General features: G+C 46.2%; 1 protein-coding gene across 3 annotated transcripts in view; it reads left to right on the plus strand.

Moving 5' to 3' along the window:
- The window catches only part of Epas1 (endothelial PAS domain protein 1), a 90,297-nt gene extending 72,117 nt beyond the window's left edge, over positions 1-18,180 (plus strand). For all 3 annotated transcript variants that reach the window (XM_070025517.1, XM_070025518.1, XM_070025516.1), the window contains 10 exons: positions 1,505-1,611; positions 6,766-6,913; positions 7,518-7,732; positions 8,734-8,927; positions 9,421-9,531; positions 10,998-11,503; positions 12,267-12,393; positions 12,611-12,728; positions 12,951-13,127; positions 15,858-18,180. In XM_070025517.1, the coding sequence (XP_069881618.1) occupies positions 1,505-1,611; positions 6,766-6,913; positions 7,518-7,732; positions 8,734-8,927; positions 9,421-9,531; positions 10,998-11,503; positions 12,267-12,393; positions 12,611-12,728; positions 12,951-13,127; positions 15,858-16,009 (1,855 nt within the window). In that variant the 3' untranslated portion in view covers positions 16,010-18,180. The remainder of the gene's footprint in view (positions 1-1,504; positions 1,612-6,765; positions 6,914-7,517; positions 7,733-8,733; positions 8,928-9,420; positions 9,532-10,997; positions 11,504-12,266; positions 12,394-12,610; positions 12,729-12,950; positions 13,128-15,857) is intronic.
- Positions 18,181-18,525: the final 345 nt, after the last annotated feature.

The following is an 18,525-nucleotide window of genomic DNA, read 5'->3' on the forward strand; positions in this document are numbered from 1 at the left end:
AAAGTGAAGCCCTGAGTTCAAGGGCTGACAGCCTAGGATGTGAGAAGACAAACACTTCTTCATTTGTAACACTGCATGCCCTTTGGGATTTCATTAGTGAGGCAGTAGTGAAGGCGGAAGGAATCAAAGAGGGTTTGTGGAAAATGAGACTTCAAGCTAGCTCTATAAGAGTTAGAGCTTTGAGGAGCTGGGAGGCTGGGAGGCCTGGCTGTAGGAGTGAGTTTGGTGTAAAGCAAGGAGGTATATGGATTGGTGGTACCAGGGAAGAGGGTGTGTGACATGTTGTAGGTTAGTTCAAGATCAGATTGCCTAGAAATAGAAACTTGGTTTCTGGAGGGAAACTGGGCAATTAGCCCTTGATTGTGGTTAGCTGACTGTCAATACTGAGCCAGGGCTGTGGCAGGATGGAGGCAGTACTTTATGAGGGCATAGTCTGACAATTGTGTACAAAGTTATTCCATTTAGAGGAGATTTAAGAGCAGAGAGAATAAGCCAAGCAGCTAGTGTTTCTGCTTTCTGCACCTGCCTCTTGTCTGTATTGTTAACCCCAGCATGGGCACAGCAAGAGGCATATGCTGTAATAATGAGCCTCCAGTGTCCATTCTAACTTGAGATAGAGTAGGTAAAGAAGACAATAAACTCATGAAGATGATGGCAGAGATAATGAAGAATAACATTAGGTCTGATGTGGAATAGTATCACTGTGGTGGTCCTTAAGCAGGGTTTGTTTGTTCCAATGCATCCATCACAGAGCAAAGGTCCTAAGGAATTGGGTGATCTTCCTGGCTCTCCATACTTGCCTTTTCCCTGCCTACTTCTCATCCAAACTAGCCATCTTTACCAAACAAAGTCAGTGGCAATCAGGATAGCCTTGTCCTATCCTGGCATAGCTTCCTGCTTACCAAAGAAGACTGTGATGTTTCTCCCTCTAAGTATCCCCTACTCTCCCTTCTTTTCTGAGATGGGGACGAATGAGTAAAAACTGCCATGGATGTCACATGTGATATCTGAGGGCACCTGAGCTCATGAAGTCATGATGGCAACCTGAGAAGAAGCATCCAGGAAGCAAAGCTTTAGCTTAGATGGCTTACACTACCGGGCTCCTTCTCACGCTACTGTCTCTTCACTTGAGCCATAGAATTGCCACTTCTCGCTGGGTACCACTGTCTTGTAGAATGAGTTTGAACTAATAATGAAGAGGCCTAGGTTTTTTCTCTTGTTCTGCTCTGTGTGTCTACACAGCTACAAGCATTTGGTTTGGGCTGTGTGAACCCCTTGTAGTGGTTCTAGGAGAGCAAGCATGTGTGTGCAGTAGGGTAGGGGTCGGGGAAGGGACCATGGCAATTGAGGTGGATCCAAATTGGAGACTGAGTAAATGGTGTGGTCAAGAGGTCTAGATTGTGTTAATTTGAGTGTTATAAATTTATTTCTTTTCTGGGTTTAATTTCTTCAAGTTCCTGTGTTCATTTCTCTTCGTGTGACGTGGTTATTTTTTAAAATTCAGAATCACAGAACTGATTGGTTACCACCCTGAGGAGCTACTTGGCCGCTCAGCCTATGAGTTCTACCATGCACTGGACTCAGAGAACATGACCAAAAGCCACCAGAACTGTAAGTTCCAGGAGTATCTCATGGGCATCTTCATTTTCATGAAATCTAGCCTCGAGTGGAGTGTAATTGATGAGACAGAATACCAGATTGCCACCATATTTTTATGTGGGAGTGTACCAAAAAGGGTACACTTTCTGCCTGGATTGGTGTCAAACCAGGATTATAGATGGGGCCTACCCCTCTAGTTCAGAGCAACCATCTCAGGTGGTAGCTAAAACAGGCTTTCAAGATAGACAACCAAAGCTGTCACCAACCTTTCAGACCAATTAAGAAAACAACCCTTCCACTAGGTCCAGTTTGGAGACAATAGGCTGGGCAGTATCTCAGTCCCACAGTCTACCTCTCCTAAGCCCTCTTGGATAGCCAACAATCTATACTGTCCTCTGGAACAATCCTGTGGAGAATAATATGTGGCAACAATAATATATGGCAGCAATGTGGATCTGAGTTATACTTGTGAGTCCATCTGTGCATAGAAGAGAAGGCCTGAGGGAGTTAAGAAAAGAACAAAAGACAATTGAATTGGACAGTGAAAAATGGGACAAAACAAAGGAGAAGGTAGTCTGGAACCAACTAAACATAGGTGTTCAGACAGGCATAGTTCTCTTGGAGCTTGCTTGCTACATCAGTGTAACTTTAGAGGAGGAAGCCCAGGCTAGGGATCACATGCCTGTAATCTTAGAACTTGAGAGACTGAGGGCAGGAGATCTTGAGTTGCAGGTCAGTCTGGGCTTTATGTCTAAAGAAAAAATTTCACTTGGGGAGGCTGTTGAAGCAGCAAAGTGTTGGCCTATGGGAACTCTATTCTATAGCTTAGAAGATTAAAGGATTCTAGGACTTACTACAATAGTAATGCTGTACATCTGTACAAGACACATGTAGTCTTTACAGTACTTGAAATATAGCTGGTGAAAAATAAATTTAAAACATATCCTAAAAAATATCTGTTGAGCAGAACAATTCAACTTTTAAAGTTTAAAATAATTTAATCAGACACACCTGACCAGGGGCCACCATATTGGACAAGGCAGTTCTAGGATTTACTTGGCCAGCTTCCCCTTTTAGGCTTTCTGACTTTAGGTGATCCAGGATGATTTCCTCAAATCCTTACAACCCATAACCAGGCAAGGACTGTGTGGGCTTATAACCCTTTACTCAGTCCACTGGGAAATAAAGAAAGGTTTTTGTTTTTGTAGTTCTGGTGTTCAAACTCAGAGACTAGCGGCACTCTACCACTTAAGCCATGCCCTTAGCAGAATAATCTCTATCCTAAGGAATCTTGTTTCTGTGATAAAATAAGACTGTGAGCTCCTTAGAAACTAGGTTGTTCAGACCTTTAACCTCAGTGTTTCTCACAGTGTCTCATCCAGTACAAGCACTAAATATAAGCCCACAAGCAAAAAATGATACTTGGGAAATGATCTTCCAAACACACCCCATGGTGCTAAGGAGAGTATAAGAGTACTAGAACAATGGATAAAATTAAAAATGGGTAAAATCTGAGCAGATCCCCAGTATCCCTCTTGGCAATAGAGGAAGTGAAAACACAGCAATTTGTCCACTGTTTGGAAATCCAGCCCTGGGTCCTGCAGTCAGAGCAGTTGGAGCTCATAGAAGCTAACATACTGTGGCAACAATATAAACTGTGTGCCAGCACAGTTCATTTTCTTAGGGAATGAGGTCTCTTTCTAATTGCCCTGTCTGTTTCTTCCTTATGACTTGAGTTTCATCTGATCTGACAGTATGAGAGGGACTATTATGATATATCAGAGAAGGTTCCCAGTGTGCCCTCTGGCAAAATAAAAAATAAATAAATGAAAAAAATAATAATCTGGATCCAGCCTGAATAAAGAGACAAAGGATGAGGTGCTCTATGAACCCAAATGTAAGCTTAGAGATTGAAGAATGTGGCTTCTCCCTTCCCTTTGGATTCCCTATGCTTTTGTGGCCTCTGAGAGTCCTTGTTCCCAAGTTAGGCTAACAGGCAGGCACTGGGCTTAGTGGGCTGATTCTCCAGCACCTAACTCTCTGGATTTCTTTGCCTTTCGATGCAAAACTAAGGGAACAGCCAGCCTTCCAAGCCTGGGCGGGCAGAGGGTGGTGGAGGGAAGCCAACACAGCAGACAAATGTAGAAAGTCTCTGGGAATGTTTGGAGGACAGCATTGTGCTTTATCTTCTGGGGCAAAAGAGGTGTAGAAGAATCTACTATGGAGGGATCAGGGATGACTTCCGCCAGGCATAAAGAAAGCATTGTTCCCCTACTTGTAACTTACTTGATAATATCAAGGGAGCTAAGACAAAAATTTGTCATATCAACTTTACAACTTTGGTAGGAGGAGGGTTCGGTGGGGGGAGGGGGGGAAGGATGAGATGGGAAGGGGAAACAAAGGAGGAGGCTACAATGCTTGATAAGAAATGTACTCATTATCTTGCCCATGTAATTGTAACCCCTCTACAGTATTTTCACAATTAAAAAAAAAAAATTGTCCTATCAGTTTTCTGCTAACTCTTGGGGAGCGGGGGATCTGCTGCATTTGTTTGTACTTGATCTATATTTAAGCACTAGGCACACCTACAGGTAATTCATAGCCCAGATTGAAATCAAGTTTCCCTTCTTCCAACAATGGAGCCAAGTTAAGCTGCCCTGAGCTCAGAACCTTGTGCTCAACCAGCAGGACCTACATCTAGCAAAGCAAAATCTGCGGGTGTTGGAAATATAGCTAATGTCACTTACAACAGCAGACAGTCTCCCCAGAGAGAGAGACTATGAGAGAGTCCCTCACTCTTCCTCTCCCTTTTCTCTCCCCCTCCATCAGTCTGTCCCTCCTCTCTCTCTTTCCCCCTCCCTCCCCCTCCTCCCCCTCTTCCTTTTTCTCTTTCCCTCCCTCCCTTCCTACTTCCCTTCTTTCCCTTTCTTATTCATTTCCTCCCTCCCTTTCTCCCTCTCCTTCTTGCCCTTCTCTTTTCTCTCTCCCCCTCCCTCATTTGTCTTTGGGTTTCTGTGGATAAAGCTGCAATACAGATTCACTCCTTCTGTGGCTCACTGGAAGCTCAATTTGGAGAGTAGCCCAGCTTTACATACTGGTGTCTCACATGTACCTGTGTCTATATGTTATATCTCAACCTGAACATGTTTCCCATTGAAATGGCTGCAGAAGCTCAGTCCTCAGACAGGTTTAGATAATTGAAAGCTATTATTTACAAATGGATTAATAATTCAGACATTGTTAGTCTCAGAGGAGGGCTGGCAGTGGCTTCTCTTTGTTGTATGAAGACATTATGTGCTCTTAAGGAAACAAGATTAAAGGCCATAAAAAGCCTATCTCCCTAGCAAATAGCAGGCCCTCACCAAGGCTGGTATTAATGAGCAGATGATTAGAATGCTGGTGTGAATTATATTGTAGTGACAGACCAGGCCTTGCCCGCAATTACTAGAAATGCAGTTAAAACTTTGCTTGCTAAATTGTTTAATCAAAAAGAATAAGAGCCTTGAATTTGGTTTGCATCAGGAACCATCTAAACAAGTTAACTCCAGGCACTTGAAATTATGCAAGAATCATAGTATTTCAGCAGGTGAGGCTCAGTGGCACTGAGAAAAGGAGAGCAGAGAAGACAAAAGCTGAGTGAGAATGTGAGGCAAGGCCCTGAATTCAAGCCTCAGTACCGGTGTACACATGAGTACACATACACACACACATAAATATAAAGGTTTGCAGTCTTCATTAATATAAAGCAAACTGCATCCTCTACCATACAGAGCTGGTGAATAGGGAGGTAGCCTGGGACCTTACCAGGAGAGCTGGAGAAACTATATTTATAGAGAATCTGAATATTCTCCCATGGAGCACCTGGTCACACATACAAATGTATAAAATTTATACAAATGTATAAAATGGACTATGCACTATACATATTAACATTATACATTATTGTCAGTCATCCAGGAAAGTATATTTGATCCTCAGTACAATCAGCAGTTGTGCCCTGGATACCATGACAGTTATTGTTGTGACTTCTATTATGAATACCCCGTTTTGCAGAGAAAGATATCCAACCAAGGATTGTACCCACCTCAAAATCCCCTGGTTAGTTTTCTTAACCCTGCCATCGTGCGTCTCCCCAGTTCTCGATGGCTGAGAGAGGCATCAGAGATGGGTGTCTGAAGAACAAAATCCCAAGAAATGAACATAAATGGGCAGTTCTGAGAGCTACCAGAAATTCTAACATGACTTGATTTCATGTAAAAGGATTTATCAATTCCTTTTTCATGAAAGCAAGGGGAGCATTCTGTATTGCAGAATAAGATAGTCTGGGATATGGGACCTGCCACAGTGTTTGTAGACAGCAAAAACACATGCTAAATGAACAGGAAGGAAAAGGAGGAAGAGGAGGAGGAGGAAGAAGAAGAGGAGGAAGAGAAAAAGGAGGAGAAGGAGTAAGAGGAGAGAAGGAAAAAGAAAGGAAGGAAAAAAGAAAAAAGAGAGGAAGGGAGGTAGGAGGGAAGGTAAGAAAGAAAAGAAAAAGGCATAGCCAGACAGCCTTGCTGGGCATCTGGGGGAAGTATAAAGGTCTCCAGCTGGAGAGTGAAGCTGCCTGTGTCCATCCTCCCCTGATCTGACTCCAAAGATGGCAGGCCTAAGAGATGAGCTGGGTAAAAGTGAAATAGAGTAATTTTAAAAGCAAATGAGCCTGTTTCTGTTTACGAGCACCAGGACACATTGAGGTGAGGCTTTCTCCAAGCTGCTGGCAAACCATGACCACCTGGCACAGGAGATGGGTCAGGGGCTTCCTCTATATGAACCCTGTGGGGACAGGGGCAGGTGCTGCTCTCTGTTCTGATGACAGCTGCTCTGGGCTGGGAAACTGAGTTGATGAATGCTGTGAGAGGCAGCGGCAAAGCTTTATAATGGGTGGGTTGCTCCTTCACTGATCATCCACTGACAAGTTGTGAATATTCTTGTAACTTCCTTTTGCTTTGTTTAAAAGGAAGAGTTGGTTGAGATGGACTTGAAGCTCTCTCTCAGATTGTTTTCCCTGGTCCCACTCGTGATCTGTTCATGCACTCACAGACTACTCTGCCAGTAGGGTCTCTGTACCCATTGTGCATACTTCCCCTACCTCTCTGATCTTGGACCCCATTTCTTCTCCTTTAGTGTGCACCAAGGGACAGGTGGTGAGTGGCCAGTACCGGATGCTCGCAAAGCACGGAGGCTATGTGTGGCTGGAAACCCAGGGGACTGTCATCTACAACCCTAGAAACTTGCAGCCCCAGTGCATCATGTGTGTCAATTATGTCCTGAGGTGAGTGTCTGGGGAATGGTTGGCAGACCCTATGGCCTGAGAACCATTGTCCCAGGGAACAACCAAACCTCTCAGAACCCTGGACAATGTATCCTGGAGCTGTCTGCAGTTCAAATCCTTCTGACTGAGAGGACTTTACATGGAGATCTTGGGGAAAGTGGTATTCTTGGGAGTCTTTCTGTCCTTTCTCCTTTGTCACTGTGCCATTTCTCTAACCCAGGTGAGGACACAGGTATCACACAGTAAATACTTAATATTGTCTGAATTGAGGAATTAGGTGAGAGAATTGCTCATACTCTCTTATCTTCAGATCATCAGAGACATTGATTGCCAAAGTGAAACACATAAAGGCAAAAGCAGCCAGGCCTCATATGTACCCCATTCTCGATGCAGTTCCAGAGAGTATGCTTTTAAAAAAAAACTCCATTTATAGTAATCCTGTCTTACACAGTCTTGTGTGACTATTTACAAGATGCCAACATAGTGGCTCTGCCCATCTTTTGGTCAGAGTGGCTTGGTTGTCAGGGTTTCTATGTGGCTAGGGAGAACTGAAGGATTTTTCTAGAAATCTTCATAGGTCTAAACAGCTCTCTCATCCCATTAGTGAGATTGAGAAGAACGATGTGGTGTTCTCCATGGATCAGACTGAATCCTTGTTCAAGCCCCACCTGATGGCCATGAACAACATCTTTGACAATAGTGGTGATGTGGCTGTGTCTGAGAAGAGTAACTTCCTGTTCACCAAGCTGAAGGAGGAGCCTGAGGAGCTGGCCCAGCTGGCCCCTACCCCTGGGGATGCCATCATCTCTCTGGATTTTGGTCAGTGCTTCTTGGCTTCATTAGGCCCATGGAACCTCTTGGTGTTCAGCCCTGTTTCTCCCTAAACCAGAGTTTATCTGGCCTTTCTCCACATCTTGCTAACCATGTGGCTATCCCTCTGCTGGGCACAAAAGAACCATATGCCCTAGCCACTGAGTTAGACCTTCCTAATATGATCTCATGAAGCACCAAAGGAAACCATCATAGGGGCTACTTCCTGAGGGCTCTGTTCTTGAGACATGAGAGTCTGAGCTGAGGGAGGGAAAAGGGAGAGGTCTACTTTGAGGCTGTATGAATGTTGTTGTCCCTGAGCGAGGGCAGATTTTTTCCCCTTTCTTCCCCAAAGAGGTCTTGAAAAACAGCCTGCCTACTCAGGCAGAGGGATAAGATAGAATAAAGGAAGGGAAAATTCCAGATACGGGGATGGAAAACGGAAGCAGACCCAGGGCTAAGCCCTCAAATGCCTGACTTCATGAGAGCATGAATGGATCTCTCTGGGTGGTGCCACGGTGGTCCCTGCAGACCTCTTAGCCCTTCCCCTGCTCTCATCCTGGAGATATCCTTGAAGTGAATCTGAGAAGCCTCCTCCTCCAGATGCTGCCCTCTCCTGTCCCTGCTAGAACAACCCACCCTGCCCCTGCACCTGCCCCATGTGAGACTCAAAATTCAGAGAACTGTTAAGGGCAATAGGCCCTGACACAAGACATCTTTCAGCCCCATTTTGGTGTAGTATTAAGTCAGATGATCCATTTGTTTTGTTTCCTTGTTCTCTCTAGGGAAGGGCAGCTCCTAAGAAGTATAGTCTCAAAATCAAATGTTCTCGGGACATCCTTGCTTCCTAGGGAGTCAGTCCATAGACTCATATACCCGGCTCCAGGCTCTTTGCTCCTAGCTAAGCCCCAGACCTGCTTTTGGCTCTCTTAGAACCTTTCGTGCATCTTGTGGGCTTCATCTAACCTTCTGGTCATTGATATTCACCAAACAGGCCCTTGCCTCCACAGGAAACCAGAGCTTTGAAGAGTCCTCAGCCTATGGCAAGGCTGTCCTGCCCCCAGGCCAGCCGTGGACTGCAGAGTTGAGGAACCACAGTGTCCAGAGTGAGGCTGGAAGCCTGCCCTCCTTCTCTGTGCCCCAGGTGACTGCCCCGGGGAGCAGCACCCCCAGTGCCACAAGCAGCAACAGCAGCTGCTCCACGGTGAGCCTCCACCTTCTGGGCGAGGATGTGGGGGAGAGTGGGCTTCTCCTGATAAAAGAGTGCTGCTCTCCTTCCTAAGTTACCACAGAGCCGGGACACTCGCTTACCAGGAATCAGAGGTGTTTATTGGCTTTTGATATACCCTTACCACCCCAGTCCAAGTGGGAAAGTCTGAAAGAGCTAGAAGCAACTAACTGGGTACCTGTGCAGAGCTTAGTGCTGCAGCTGCAAAGCCCCAGCAAACATAGCCTTTATCCTGTCTGCTCTTCAAGATACCCTGGGAAGTGAAAGAAGCCTCATTTTTATGATGAAGAGGCTGAAGTTCAGAGACACTGAGAAGTAGGCTTAAGTCACACAGCTCATAAATAGTAGCCCTTCTATAAATATTTGGTGGAATGGAAATAAGTGGGTCCAGGAACATGTTTCTCCTTGTGCACTGTTCTGGGAACACAAGTACTATGCCTGACTCAGTGTTTTCCTTCCTGGTTCCCAGCCCAGCAGCCCTGAAGACTATTACACATCCCTGCAGGATGACCTGAAGATTGAGGTGATCGAAAAGCTCTTTGCCTTGGACACTGAAGCAAAGGACCAGTGTAACACACAGGTTGGTAACTATGCAGCAGCCTAAGGGGACACATTGGGACCTGCTGGCCATAATCTTTCCCGCAGAGATCCTTAGGGAAAAGAGAACTGGGGGGGGGGGAGGTCTTCTGTTGTGTTTCTCCCATCCTTTTCTTAACTATGTTAATCTAGCACCTCAGTGTTTAATTTTCAACTGTCCATCTCCTTTTGTGGATGACAGCCTCCAATGAGTAAACCAAAACTACACCACAGAAGTGTTCTTTTAGGCAAGCTCTCCTCTTAGAAAGCATATCTAAAGTCATAAAACATTCCTGAACTTCAGGGTCCCTCCTGTCACAAACTGTTTGTTTAGTTTTCTAAAAATGTTTTATTTTAAATGTATTTTAAAATGACATGATTGAGCTGGGTGCCGGTGGACTCACACTTTGTAATCCTAGCTACTTGGGAGACTGAGATATGAGGGTTGTGGTTCAAAGCAGCCTGGGCAGAAAAGTTCATGAGACTCTTATCTTGAATTAACCAGAAAATAGAGGTATGGCTCAGGTAGTAGAACATTAGCCTTGGAATGGCACCCAAGCCCAAAGTTCAGGCTAAGGGATAGCACCCAGATCCTGAATTTCAGCCTCCAGTTCCCCCCCCAAAAAAAGACATGATTGACAAATTCCATTTATATGCAGGTTCTTATTAATGTAGTTATTCCAAAAAAAACTACATGTTCTTGTACAAAAAATATAAATGGATGAAGTGGATGGGTGGGCATGTGTTTAACAGAACCCCAGTCCCACTTTGTCCCTCAGCCTGTGCCTTTATTCTACCTGCACAAAGCCTTACCTGTCCCATGAAGCTGTATTATAAAACTATATTATGCCAGTCAGTGCCTTTCATTCTGTCCATCTCCTGTGTCTCCTCCTGCATCTTCCCTCTGCTGTCCACTGCGACACAGGGAACCCATATCTACTTCTTGGAATGCAAGGTAGTTGTTCTGCCACCAGAGCCTACTAGGTGCTCTACCAGAGTCTTATATGCGCCCTGGGTACTTACTGCATGTGTAAGCCTGTGTGAGTCCCGTGTCCCCTGCCCACATACACAGTGGGAAGTGCAGGTCAGCGTGTTGCAGGATAGTGAAAAAGGGGCAGCAACTGCAGCTGGAGAGGGTGGGCAGATTTGTAGAAGAGGCTGGGTGTCTAGACAAGTGAAATGGAGAAACGAAGTAATTTCAGTTTGGGTATAGAAGTGACACTGGAGGAAAGAAGAGACTCACAGTGCAAGGTAAAGCAGGACAAGCATGGAAAGGCCAGGTCCTCTGACAGAAGACCTTGCATGCTAAATGATCAAGTCTGAGTGTTTCCTGGAGACCACAGGGAGCCACTAGAGGTGTGTGAGCAGGAGTGACACTGGAAGCTGTGCTTAAGAAGTGTGGCTCTGGCTGAGACCTGGCAGGGACACCAACCTACTCGGCCTTCTTACCCTTACTCTGCCTCTTCTCAGACCGACTTCAACGAGCTGGACTTGGAGACTCTGGCACCCTACATCCCCATGGATGGAGAAGACTTCCAGCTAAGCCCCATCTGCCCAGAGGAGCCACACTTGCCTGAGAGCCCGCAGCCCACCCCCCAGCACTGCTTCAGTGCCATGACCAGCATCTTCCAGCCACTGGCCTCCGGTGCCTCTCACAGCCCCTTCCTCCTAGACAAGTACCGGCAGCAGCTGGAGAGCAAGAAGACAGAGCCTGAACACTGGCCCATGTCTTCCATCTTCTTCGATGCTGGGAGCAAGGGGTCCCTGCCACCATGTTGTGGCCAGGCCAAAACCCCTCTTTCTTCCATGGGAGGCAGATCCAACACACAGTGGCCTCCGGATCCACCATTAAATTTCGGGCCCACAAAGTGGCCTGTTGAGGATCAGCATGCTGAGTCCTTGGGGACACCACCATTGGGGCCATCGCAGTTGGGGTCCCCCATTGCCTTGCCCAATGTCTCCATGCTCAAAATGAGGTGAGTGGCCAATGCTTGGCTGTATCAGCAAAGATTGTGTTGGGTGGAATGAGGACCAATAGAAACCCATTCCAGGGAGGCTCCAGTCCCAGCCCCCTTTCCCCCTCCCATTTCACTGTAGCTCGTGGTCCGTGCTACCTCTGAACTCTGAGAGCTTGGCTTTGAATAGGATGAGCATCTTTGAGGCTGGAGGAGATCATGAGAGACTGAGCACAGGCAGGGAGAGGAGCGGCTTGCTGAGAGCCATGAGGGTTTGTCTTTCTTCAGGCCACCCCCTTTCTTCAGGCCTTTCTTAACCTGCACCACAGGATACAGACAATTATTTGTGTGACTGTTTTCTCAGATCTTAGGAAACCCTAGTTGAAAACTATGAGAAGACACACGCCTCGCTCCTTCCTATCCAGTACTCCCACTGAAATGGCCTCTGAGGACTTGGTGCCAGATTCCTTTCCCTTTCCCGTCTGCTCTTAGTATCTTCCAGGCAGAGCAGTTCGGTCAGAGCTGGGGAGCAGAGAGCTGGATAAAAGAAACTCTCCTAGATCAGACAGGCACATGTGAGGGCAGGCCTGTGGCCTGCATGGGCATGTTGAGATGGGGAGGAGGAGGAAAGACAGGTGCTGAGCAACTCAGTATCTCTTCAGGTAGAGGAAACTAAGATACAGATCAGCCTTCAGATGCCCTGGGCATGCATGTTGGATCCAGGTGAAGGCCCCAGGCAACTAGGCCCTCCAGACTCCCTCACATCACTCTCTTGGCATGGCAGATCTGCAAAAGACTTTGGGTCCCGGGGCCCAGATGTGATGAGTCCAGCCATGATAGCCCTATCCAACAAACTGAAGCTGAAGCGGCAGCTGGAGTATGAGGAGCAAGCCTTCCAGGACATGAGTGGGGTGAGTTCACAAGGGGCAGGCTGGGGGGAGGTGGGGCAGATATGCATATGGGAAATATATATACCTGCATCTTTCAGGCTCCCCAGGTGAGAGCTCACTAGGCTGAGTGCCCTTTATAGGACATCTCAGCTGGTACTCAGAAGAGAGCAAGAGGGTAGACAGAGGCCACTTGATGAGCCACTGACCCTCTGTCTACATCTTCCCTTCACACACGCAGGGGGATCCTCCAGGCAGTAACAGCAGTGCACATCTGATGTGGAAACGCATGAAGAGCTTCCGAGGAGGAACCTGCCCTTTGATGCCTGACAAGCTTCTGAGTGAAAATGTCCCCCCTGGTGAGTAGACCTGGTCTGGTGGTGGGCTGGGGGACTCGTGGTACAGCCTGACTATTCACTGGCTTTCTGAGTCACTTTAGAAGAAGCCAGTGTCAACATCATTGGAGAGCTCTGGGTTCTGTGGTTCCAGGCTCCATATACCTTCTACGAAGGGAAAGGGGATACTGGGAGCTTCATGAACCCAGATGACCTTATGCTCATGCTCAGGCCTTGATCTTCCAGATGAATTCATCCAAAACCCCATGCGAGGTCTGGGCCAGCCTCTACGGCATCTGCCACCACCACAGCCACCATCAGCCCTGAACTCTGGGGAGAACGCCAAGAATGGCTTCCCTCCACAGTGCTACGCCTCCCAGTACCAAGACTACAACCCGCCACCATCAGCTCACAAGGTGTCAGGTGGGTGCTCAGGAGCTGGCACATATCCCAGGGTTCAGTGGGGTGGGGGGTGATTGGGCAGGTTGCTCCTCACATAGCTATCTGCTCAGCATTTGGAAAAACTCCAGGGACTTAACCCTATTGTCCACATAGAGTCCCTGCCCAGTACCCAGGCAGGTACTTCCTATGGGAATCTACCACCCACATGGGCCTGGTGTCTCCAGCACTAAGCCCACCTCTCTTTTCTTCCCGGAGCTGCACAGTGTCAGGTATAGGGAAGGACCAGGCCCTCCTAGGTATTACTAGAGTAGCTGAAAGAAAGAATCCAGACTTCAGGAGGCTAGAGACTGTTTCAGCTACCTGGGAATACCAATTTGTTCTGCATCCTGAAGGCTGAGCACCATAGGCATATGTGTTGGGTGAGAAAAAAGAGGGGCAGGGCAGTGAAAGGTTCACAACTATGATATGTGAGGGACTGTTGAAGAGAGAGAGTTAAGAAGGGGAAAGAGATGGGCTCCTGTGACTAACACCTGTAATCCTAGCTACTCAGGTGGCTGAGATCCAAGGATTACACTTCAAAGCAGGCTGGGAAGGAAAGTTTGTTAAAATCTTATCTCCAATAAACTACTCAGAAAAAGCTGGAAGTGGCACTGGCTCAAGTGGTAGAGTGCTACCCTTGAGCAAAAGAAGCTCAGAGACAGCACCCATGCCCTGGGTTCAAGCCCCAGGACTGACCAAAAAAGTGGGAAGAATTTCAGAGTTGGCACGGAGGGGACTTGGAGGTAGACATTGCAGGGTGGCAAATCTTGGCTCAGCACAGGACACGCTTGCTGCCTTAGAATGGCAGCTACAGGAGAGAACAGTGTCTCCCTCCCTAGAAGTATTGCGGTGGGGGGTGGAGGGTCATCTGACTGCAGAGCTATAGAAAGAACCTTCCGAGAGCATGTCACCTCCAGGGTTCTTGCTACCTAAGAGTTGCAGAGTCCAGTCACATTGCCACATTGCTAAAGCCCCCTGCACACCAGGGCTTTGTGCTGAGTTTGGGCAGGAGTTGAACACATGCATAGAGGGCACATTGCCAGGATGGTGACCTGGGGCTCGGTAGAAAGCCAGTCTAGAAGGCTCAGCTGAAATATCCATGTCTTCATGAAAAGGTTTCTCTTTGACATGAGCATAATTTGTGGTTGTGGGAAAACATATCAGGTTTTTGTCCTCAATGGTATAGTTTGGGGAAAATTACAGTTTTGTGCTCAAAACCCAGGCAATAGAACCCCCTCGACTCTGGACTTCAATTCCAGCTCTGCTCTTCACCAATGGGATCATGCCAAAACCAGGAAATTTGTATGGGCACTGGTACTAGGGCTTGAACTCAGGACCTGGGCACTCTGCTTTTTTGCTCAACACTGGTGGTCTACCACTTGAGCCACCGCTCCATTTCAGGTCTTTTTTGTGCTTTATTGAGATAAGTAAGATTTCAGGCATGAGCTTGGTTTCAGGCATGGTTTTTTGTCTAGCCAAACCAAGAAGTTTAAAGGAAAGCTTTGCATCAAGTTGGGGTACTGGTGACAGATATATACAGTGGGTGGTAGCTAGCATTGTTCTCCTTGCATGAATCCCACAGATTTCCTCAAATACTGAAATCACAGGAAAGCCATCTTTTCAATTCCAATCATTGTCCCTCTTATGTCAGAAATGAACAAGGCATAGTAAGCCTTGGTATCTGTTGATACCATCCTAACATTCCATCCATAGGAGTACAAGCAAGTGGGGCAAGCAGGCATGAACCCCAAGAAGACCAGGAAGACTAGGAAGACCAGGAAGAAAAGGCTCACCATGGATGAGCTTTTGTAGATATGCCCAAGGAAGAGAAAGCAGTTCACCCTGAAAAGCAGCATGAAGAGCTGCTTTCCAATACTGAGCCCCACTTCCGGGGGTGGCCTGGGTGCCTCTTGGAGTTTCCCCTTTATCCTCCTACTCAGCTGAGAATGGTCCAGGGGTAAAAAGAAGCATGGTGATAGGACAGTTTCACTCTCTTAAATCTTAGACACATGTGCACATGTGTGTTCTGTGGTATACATGTGCACAGACTACAGGTAGTTCTAAATTCCCTCCAGAAGTCCTTACTGTAACACACAGTGGCCTTGGACTGGCACCCCTGGGCTTAACCAGCTCTTTCTGAAGCTTCATCCTCTGAAGCCAGGATGCTTTGTGAGGGCCTTTCCACCCAGCCTCTCCCATCTCAGAGCCCTGCCTGTCTGTGTCCTGCTTCCTTGGATGTTAGCATTTCTGAGACATGTCCTTTGTTGAGCCTGTCCCCCAAACTGGGAGTAGGTCATGGAAAAGACAGCATTGAAGGAACACAGGGAAATTAAGATTATCCCATCCAAAGCAAGGAGCTGGTGATATGACTCCACCTGTAATCCTAGCTACTCAGCAGGCAGAGATCAGAGGATTATGATTAGAAGCCAGCCTGGGCAGAAATGTCCACGGGACTCTTATTTCCAATTAACTAGCAAATAGTCAGAAGTGGAGTTATGGTTCAAGTGGTAGAGTACTGGCCTTAAACAGAAAATGCTAAAAGCCAGCACCTAGGCCCTGAGTTCAAGCCTCAGTTCTGGTGTATGCATGCATGCGCACGCACACCTGAAAACCTGAAATGCCTTTCTAAGTGCACCTTCCTCATCCTGCTGGTTTCTAGTGTTCTAGTATGTAATACAGATATTTAAAGTATGGCAACAACCCTTCTTGCAGGTATAGCAAGCCGACTGCTGGGTCCTTCGTTTGAGCCCTACCTACTGCCTGAACTGACCAGATATGACTGTGAGGTGAATGTCCCCGTGCCCGGCAGCTCCACACTCCTGCAAGGAGGGGATCTCCTCAGAGCCCTGGACCAGGCCACCTGAGCCAGGGCCTTCACCCAGCATGCCCTGCCAATGCCGTCCTGCCAGCTTCACTCTACATCTATTTTTGCAACTAGGTATTTCTAACACCAGCACACTTCTTACAAGATGTACTTACCTGGCTGATTTGCCCAGGTCACCCAGCAGTGGCCTTTTTTTTCTGAGATGCTCATTTTATTACCCTTACTTTTAAAAATACATCATTGTTTTACTGCTCCATTTTGCTGTCAATGAAGATGTTCTTCAATTTGACAATAATTTTTCCCTCCCCACCGTCAATAACTTCTAATTTATGTTGCCCAGAGATCTCTCTAACACACCTAGCCTCCATATTAACAAGTATGGCGGTGGATGTTGGCTCTCCCGTAGAGAAAGCTTTGGCTTCATTGTACTAAAGTTTTTGGAATTATTGTTGCCAAAGAGAAACAAAAAGGATTTTGCTGTCCCAGCTTGATTGGTGGCGTCTCCCTTTCAGAGCCTTTCTCTTTTTTAAAAGAAAAAAAAAAACTAATCAGCATATTGTGAACTTCAGTGTCTTTATTTAGGCCAACTCTTTGCTCTAATTTTGATAGGACTTTTGAGGAGAAAAGCATTGTGAAGGGTGAAGTCTTGGGTATGCAGTTACCTGTGAAAAGTTGCACGGTGTGGCTTTCTCTGAACTATTTGGTGGTTTCCCCTATACCACCCAATGGCTGGTGGATTTATTATTATTATTATTATTCAAAAGCATACTGATTTTTAAGGAAAATTTATATCTGGGTTAAGTGTTTATCATATATATGGGTACTTTGTAATATTCTAAAAACTTAGAAATGGGAATGGAATCCTGCTCACACAATCACTTTAAGTAATCTTTTTTTAAGCTGTTAATTTTATTTTTTTTCTTGGTGTTGCTGATACTGCAGATTTGTACAATACTCCCACAGGCCTGTACTAACATGATGAAAGATCTGTCTCTTTCTCTCTCTGTTGGCTTTCTACTTTTGTGATATGCCATAGGTGTGACAAACAATCCAAAAAGTGGAATCATTAAGTGGGAGCTTTGTGAGCTATCTTCTCCTCGCGTTCTCTGTGTATTATGTGTGTATGTATGTATGTATTATTATTACTGCCAAGAGGGTGTGATGGCACGTTGGGGCTGGGGTGGGACAAATGCTAAGGGAGAGGAAGTGCTTTAACTTTTCTTCAGATTGTCTTGCTAGCCCTTCAAGTGCACTGAGCTATGTGACTCTCGTGGTCTCACATATGGCACATTCAGATATTTCCAGAACTACCATGAAATGGTTTTGATGGGAATTCGTGGAAGCAAGAGAGGCTTCAGAAATGATACAATGGACCCATTCTTGTCCTCCTAGCTCACAATCCTGGAGCTAGACTGAGAGAGGGTGCCAAACCCAGGGCATCAGGTCTGACCAGCCCCAGCCCTGGGTGCCCCCTCAAACTGCAGGCAGAGTACCCTCAGAAAGAGGACTCTGAAGGCTGAGGTTCAGCACCCCCTGCTGGCCAGCAGCAGGCAGACCTCCAAGGAGGATTGGGCTCCTAGCCTCAGGACCTAGCTGAGGTCTCTGTCACATGAAGTGACAGGAATAGGTAAGAAGCACTGAAAATAGTGTTCCCAGAGCACTTTGTAACTCACTGGGGAAGAGGGATGACACCTTTTAGTTTTTAGATACCAATCAACATGAAGATTTTCTGTCATGAGTATAGTTTGAAGTTTCTAAACACACACACAGACACACACAAAGCACTCAAGGCCTAGAATTCGGTAAGCCCAGAGGGCCTTATTGCCCAAAACAAAAACAAACTTTACAAACAATCAGAGTTATAGGAGTAAAATTACCTAGGAACTGTGTTGCCTGAGTCATACTTGGGCAGCACAGTTCGGCTGGCACACAGCAGCAGAACTTGAAGGGTTACTGACATGTAAATGCTGGTATTTGATTTCCTGTGTATGTTGCCTCAGCATTAAGGGCATTTTACCCTTGCAGTTTTACTTTAAAAAACAACACTCTAAAATTTTTCCAAGCTTCATATTAACCTTACCTGTCAATGTAACAATTTCATGAACATTATTATATTGTTGAATTCCTACTGACATTATAACTGAATGGAAGCTTAACTTTATAAGGAAATGTATTTTGACACTGATATCTTATTAAAGTATTCTGATCTTATTGCTGCTGGTGGCCCTTGTTTCCTGTGGTTTATCACACCCAATGCAAAGTGAAGTATTTATTAAACACTTTGCAGGTAATGAACACTGGCACTGACTGATGAAGGAAAGAAAGAGTATCACTAATATTTGGCAACTGCTTTTACTCCAAAATCTATATACTACTGTATCTTCCATATTTCTTTAGGTATCTTGGTATCTGCCCTTTCTTTGTATGCTGGAGGGAATCCAAGGAAGGATGACATGGCTTCTACCTTATTAAAACACCAAGAGTGATTTGAGAGCCATGCTGGTCTCTAGAGTTTTGCAAGAGAAAAGAAAAGTTAGACTGGGCTCTGGTGGTCAG

The sequence above is a fragment of the Dipodomys merriami genome, unplaced genomic scaffold (genome assembly GCF_024711535.1).
Source record: "Dipodomys merriami isolate MVZ:Mamm:240054 unplaced genomic scaffold, mDipMer1.0.p SCAF_17, whole genome shotgun sequence".
In the NCBI taxonomy this organism is placed as follows: domain Eukaryota; kingdom Metazoa; phylum Chordata; class Mammalia; order Rodentia; family Heteromyidae; genus Dipodomys; species Dipodomys merriami.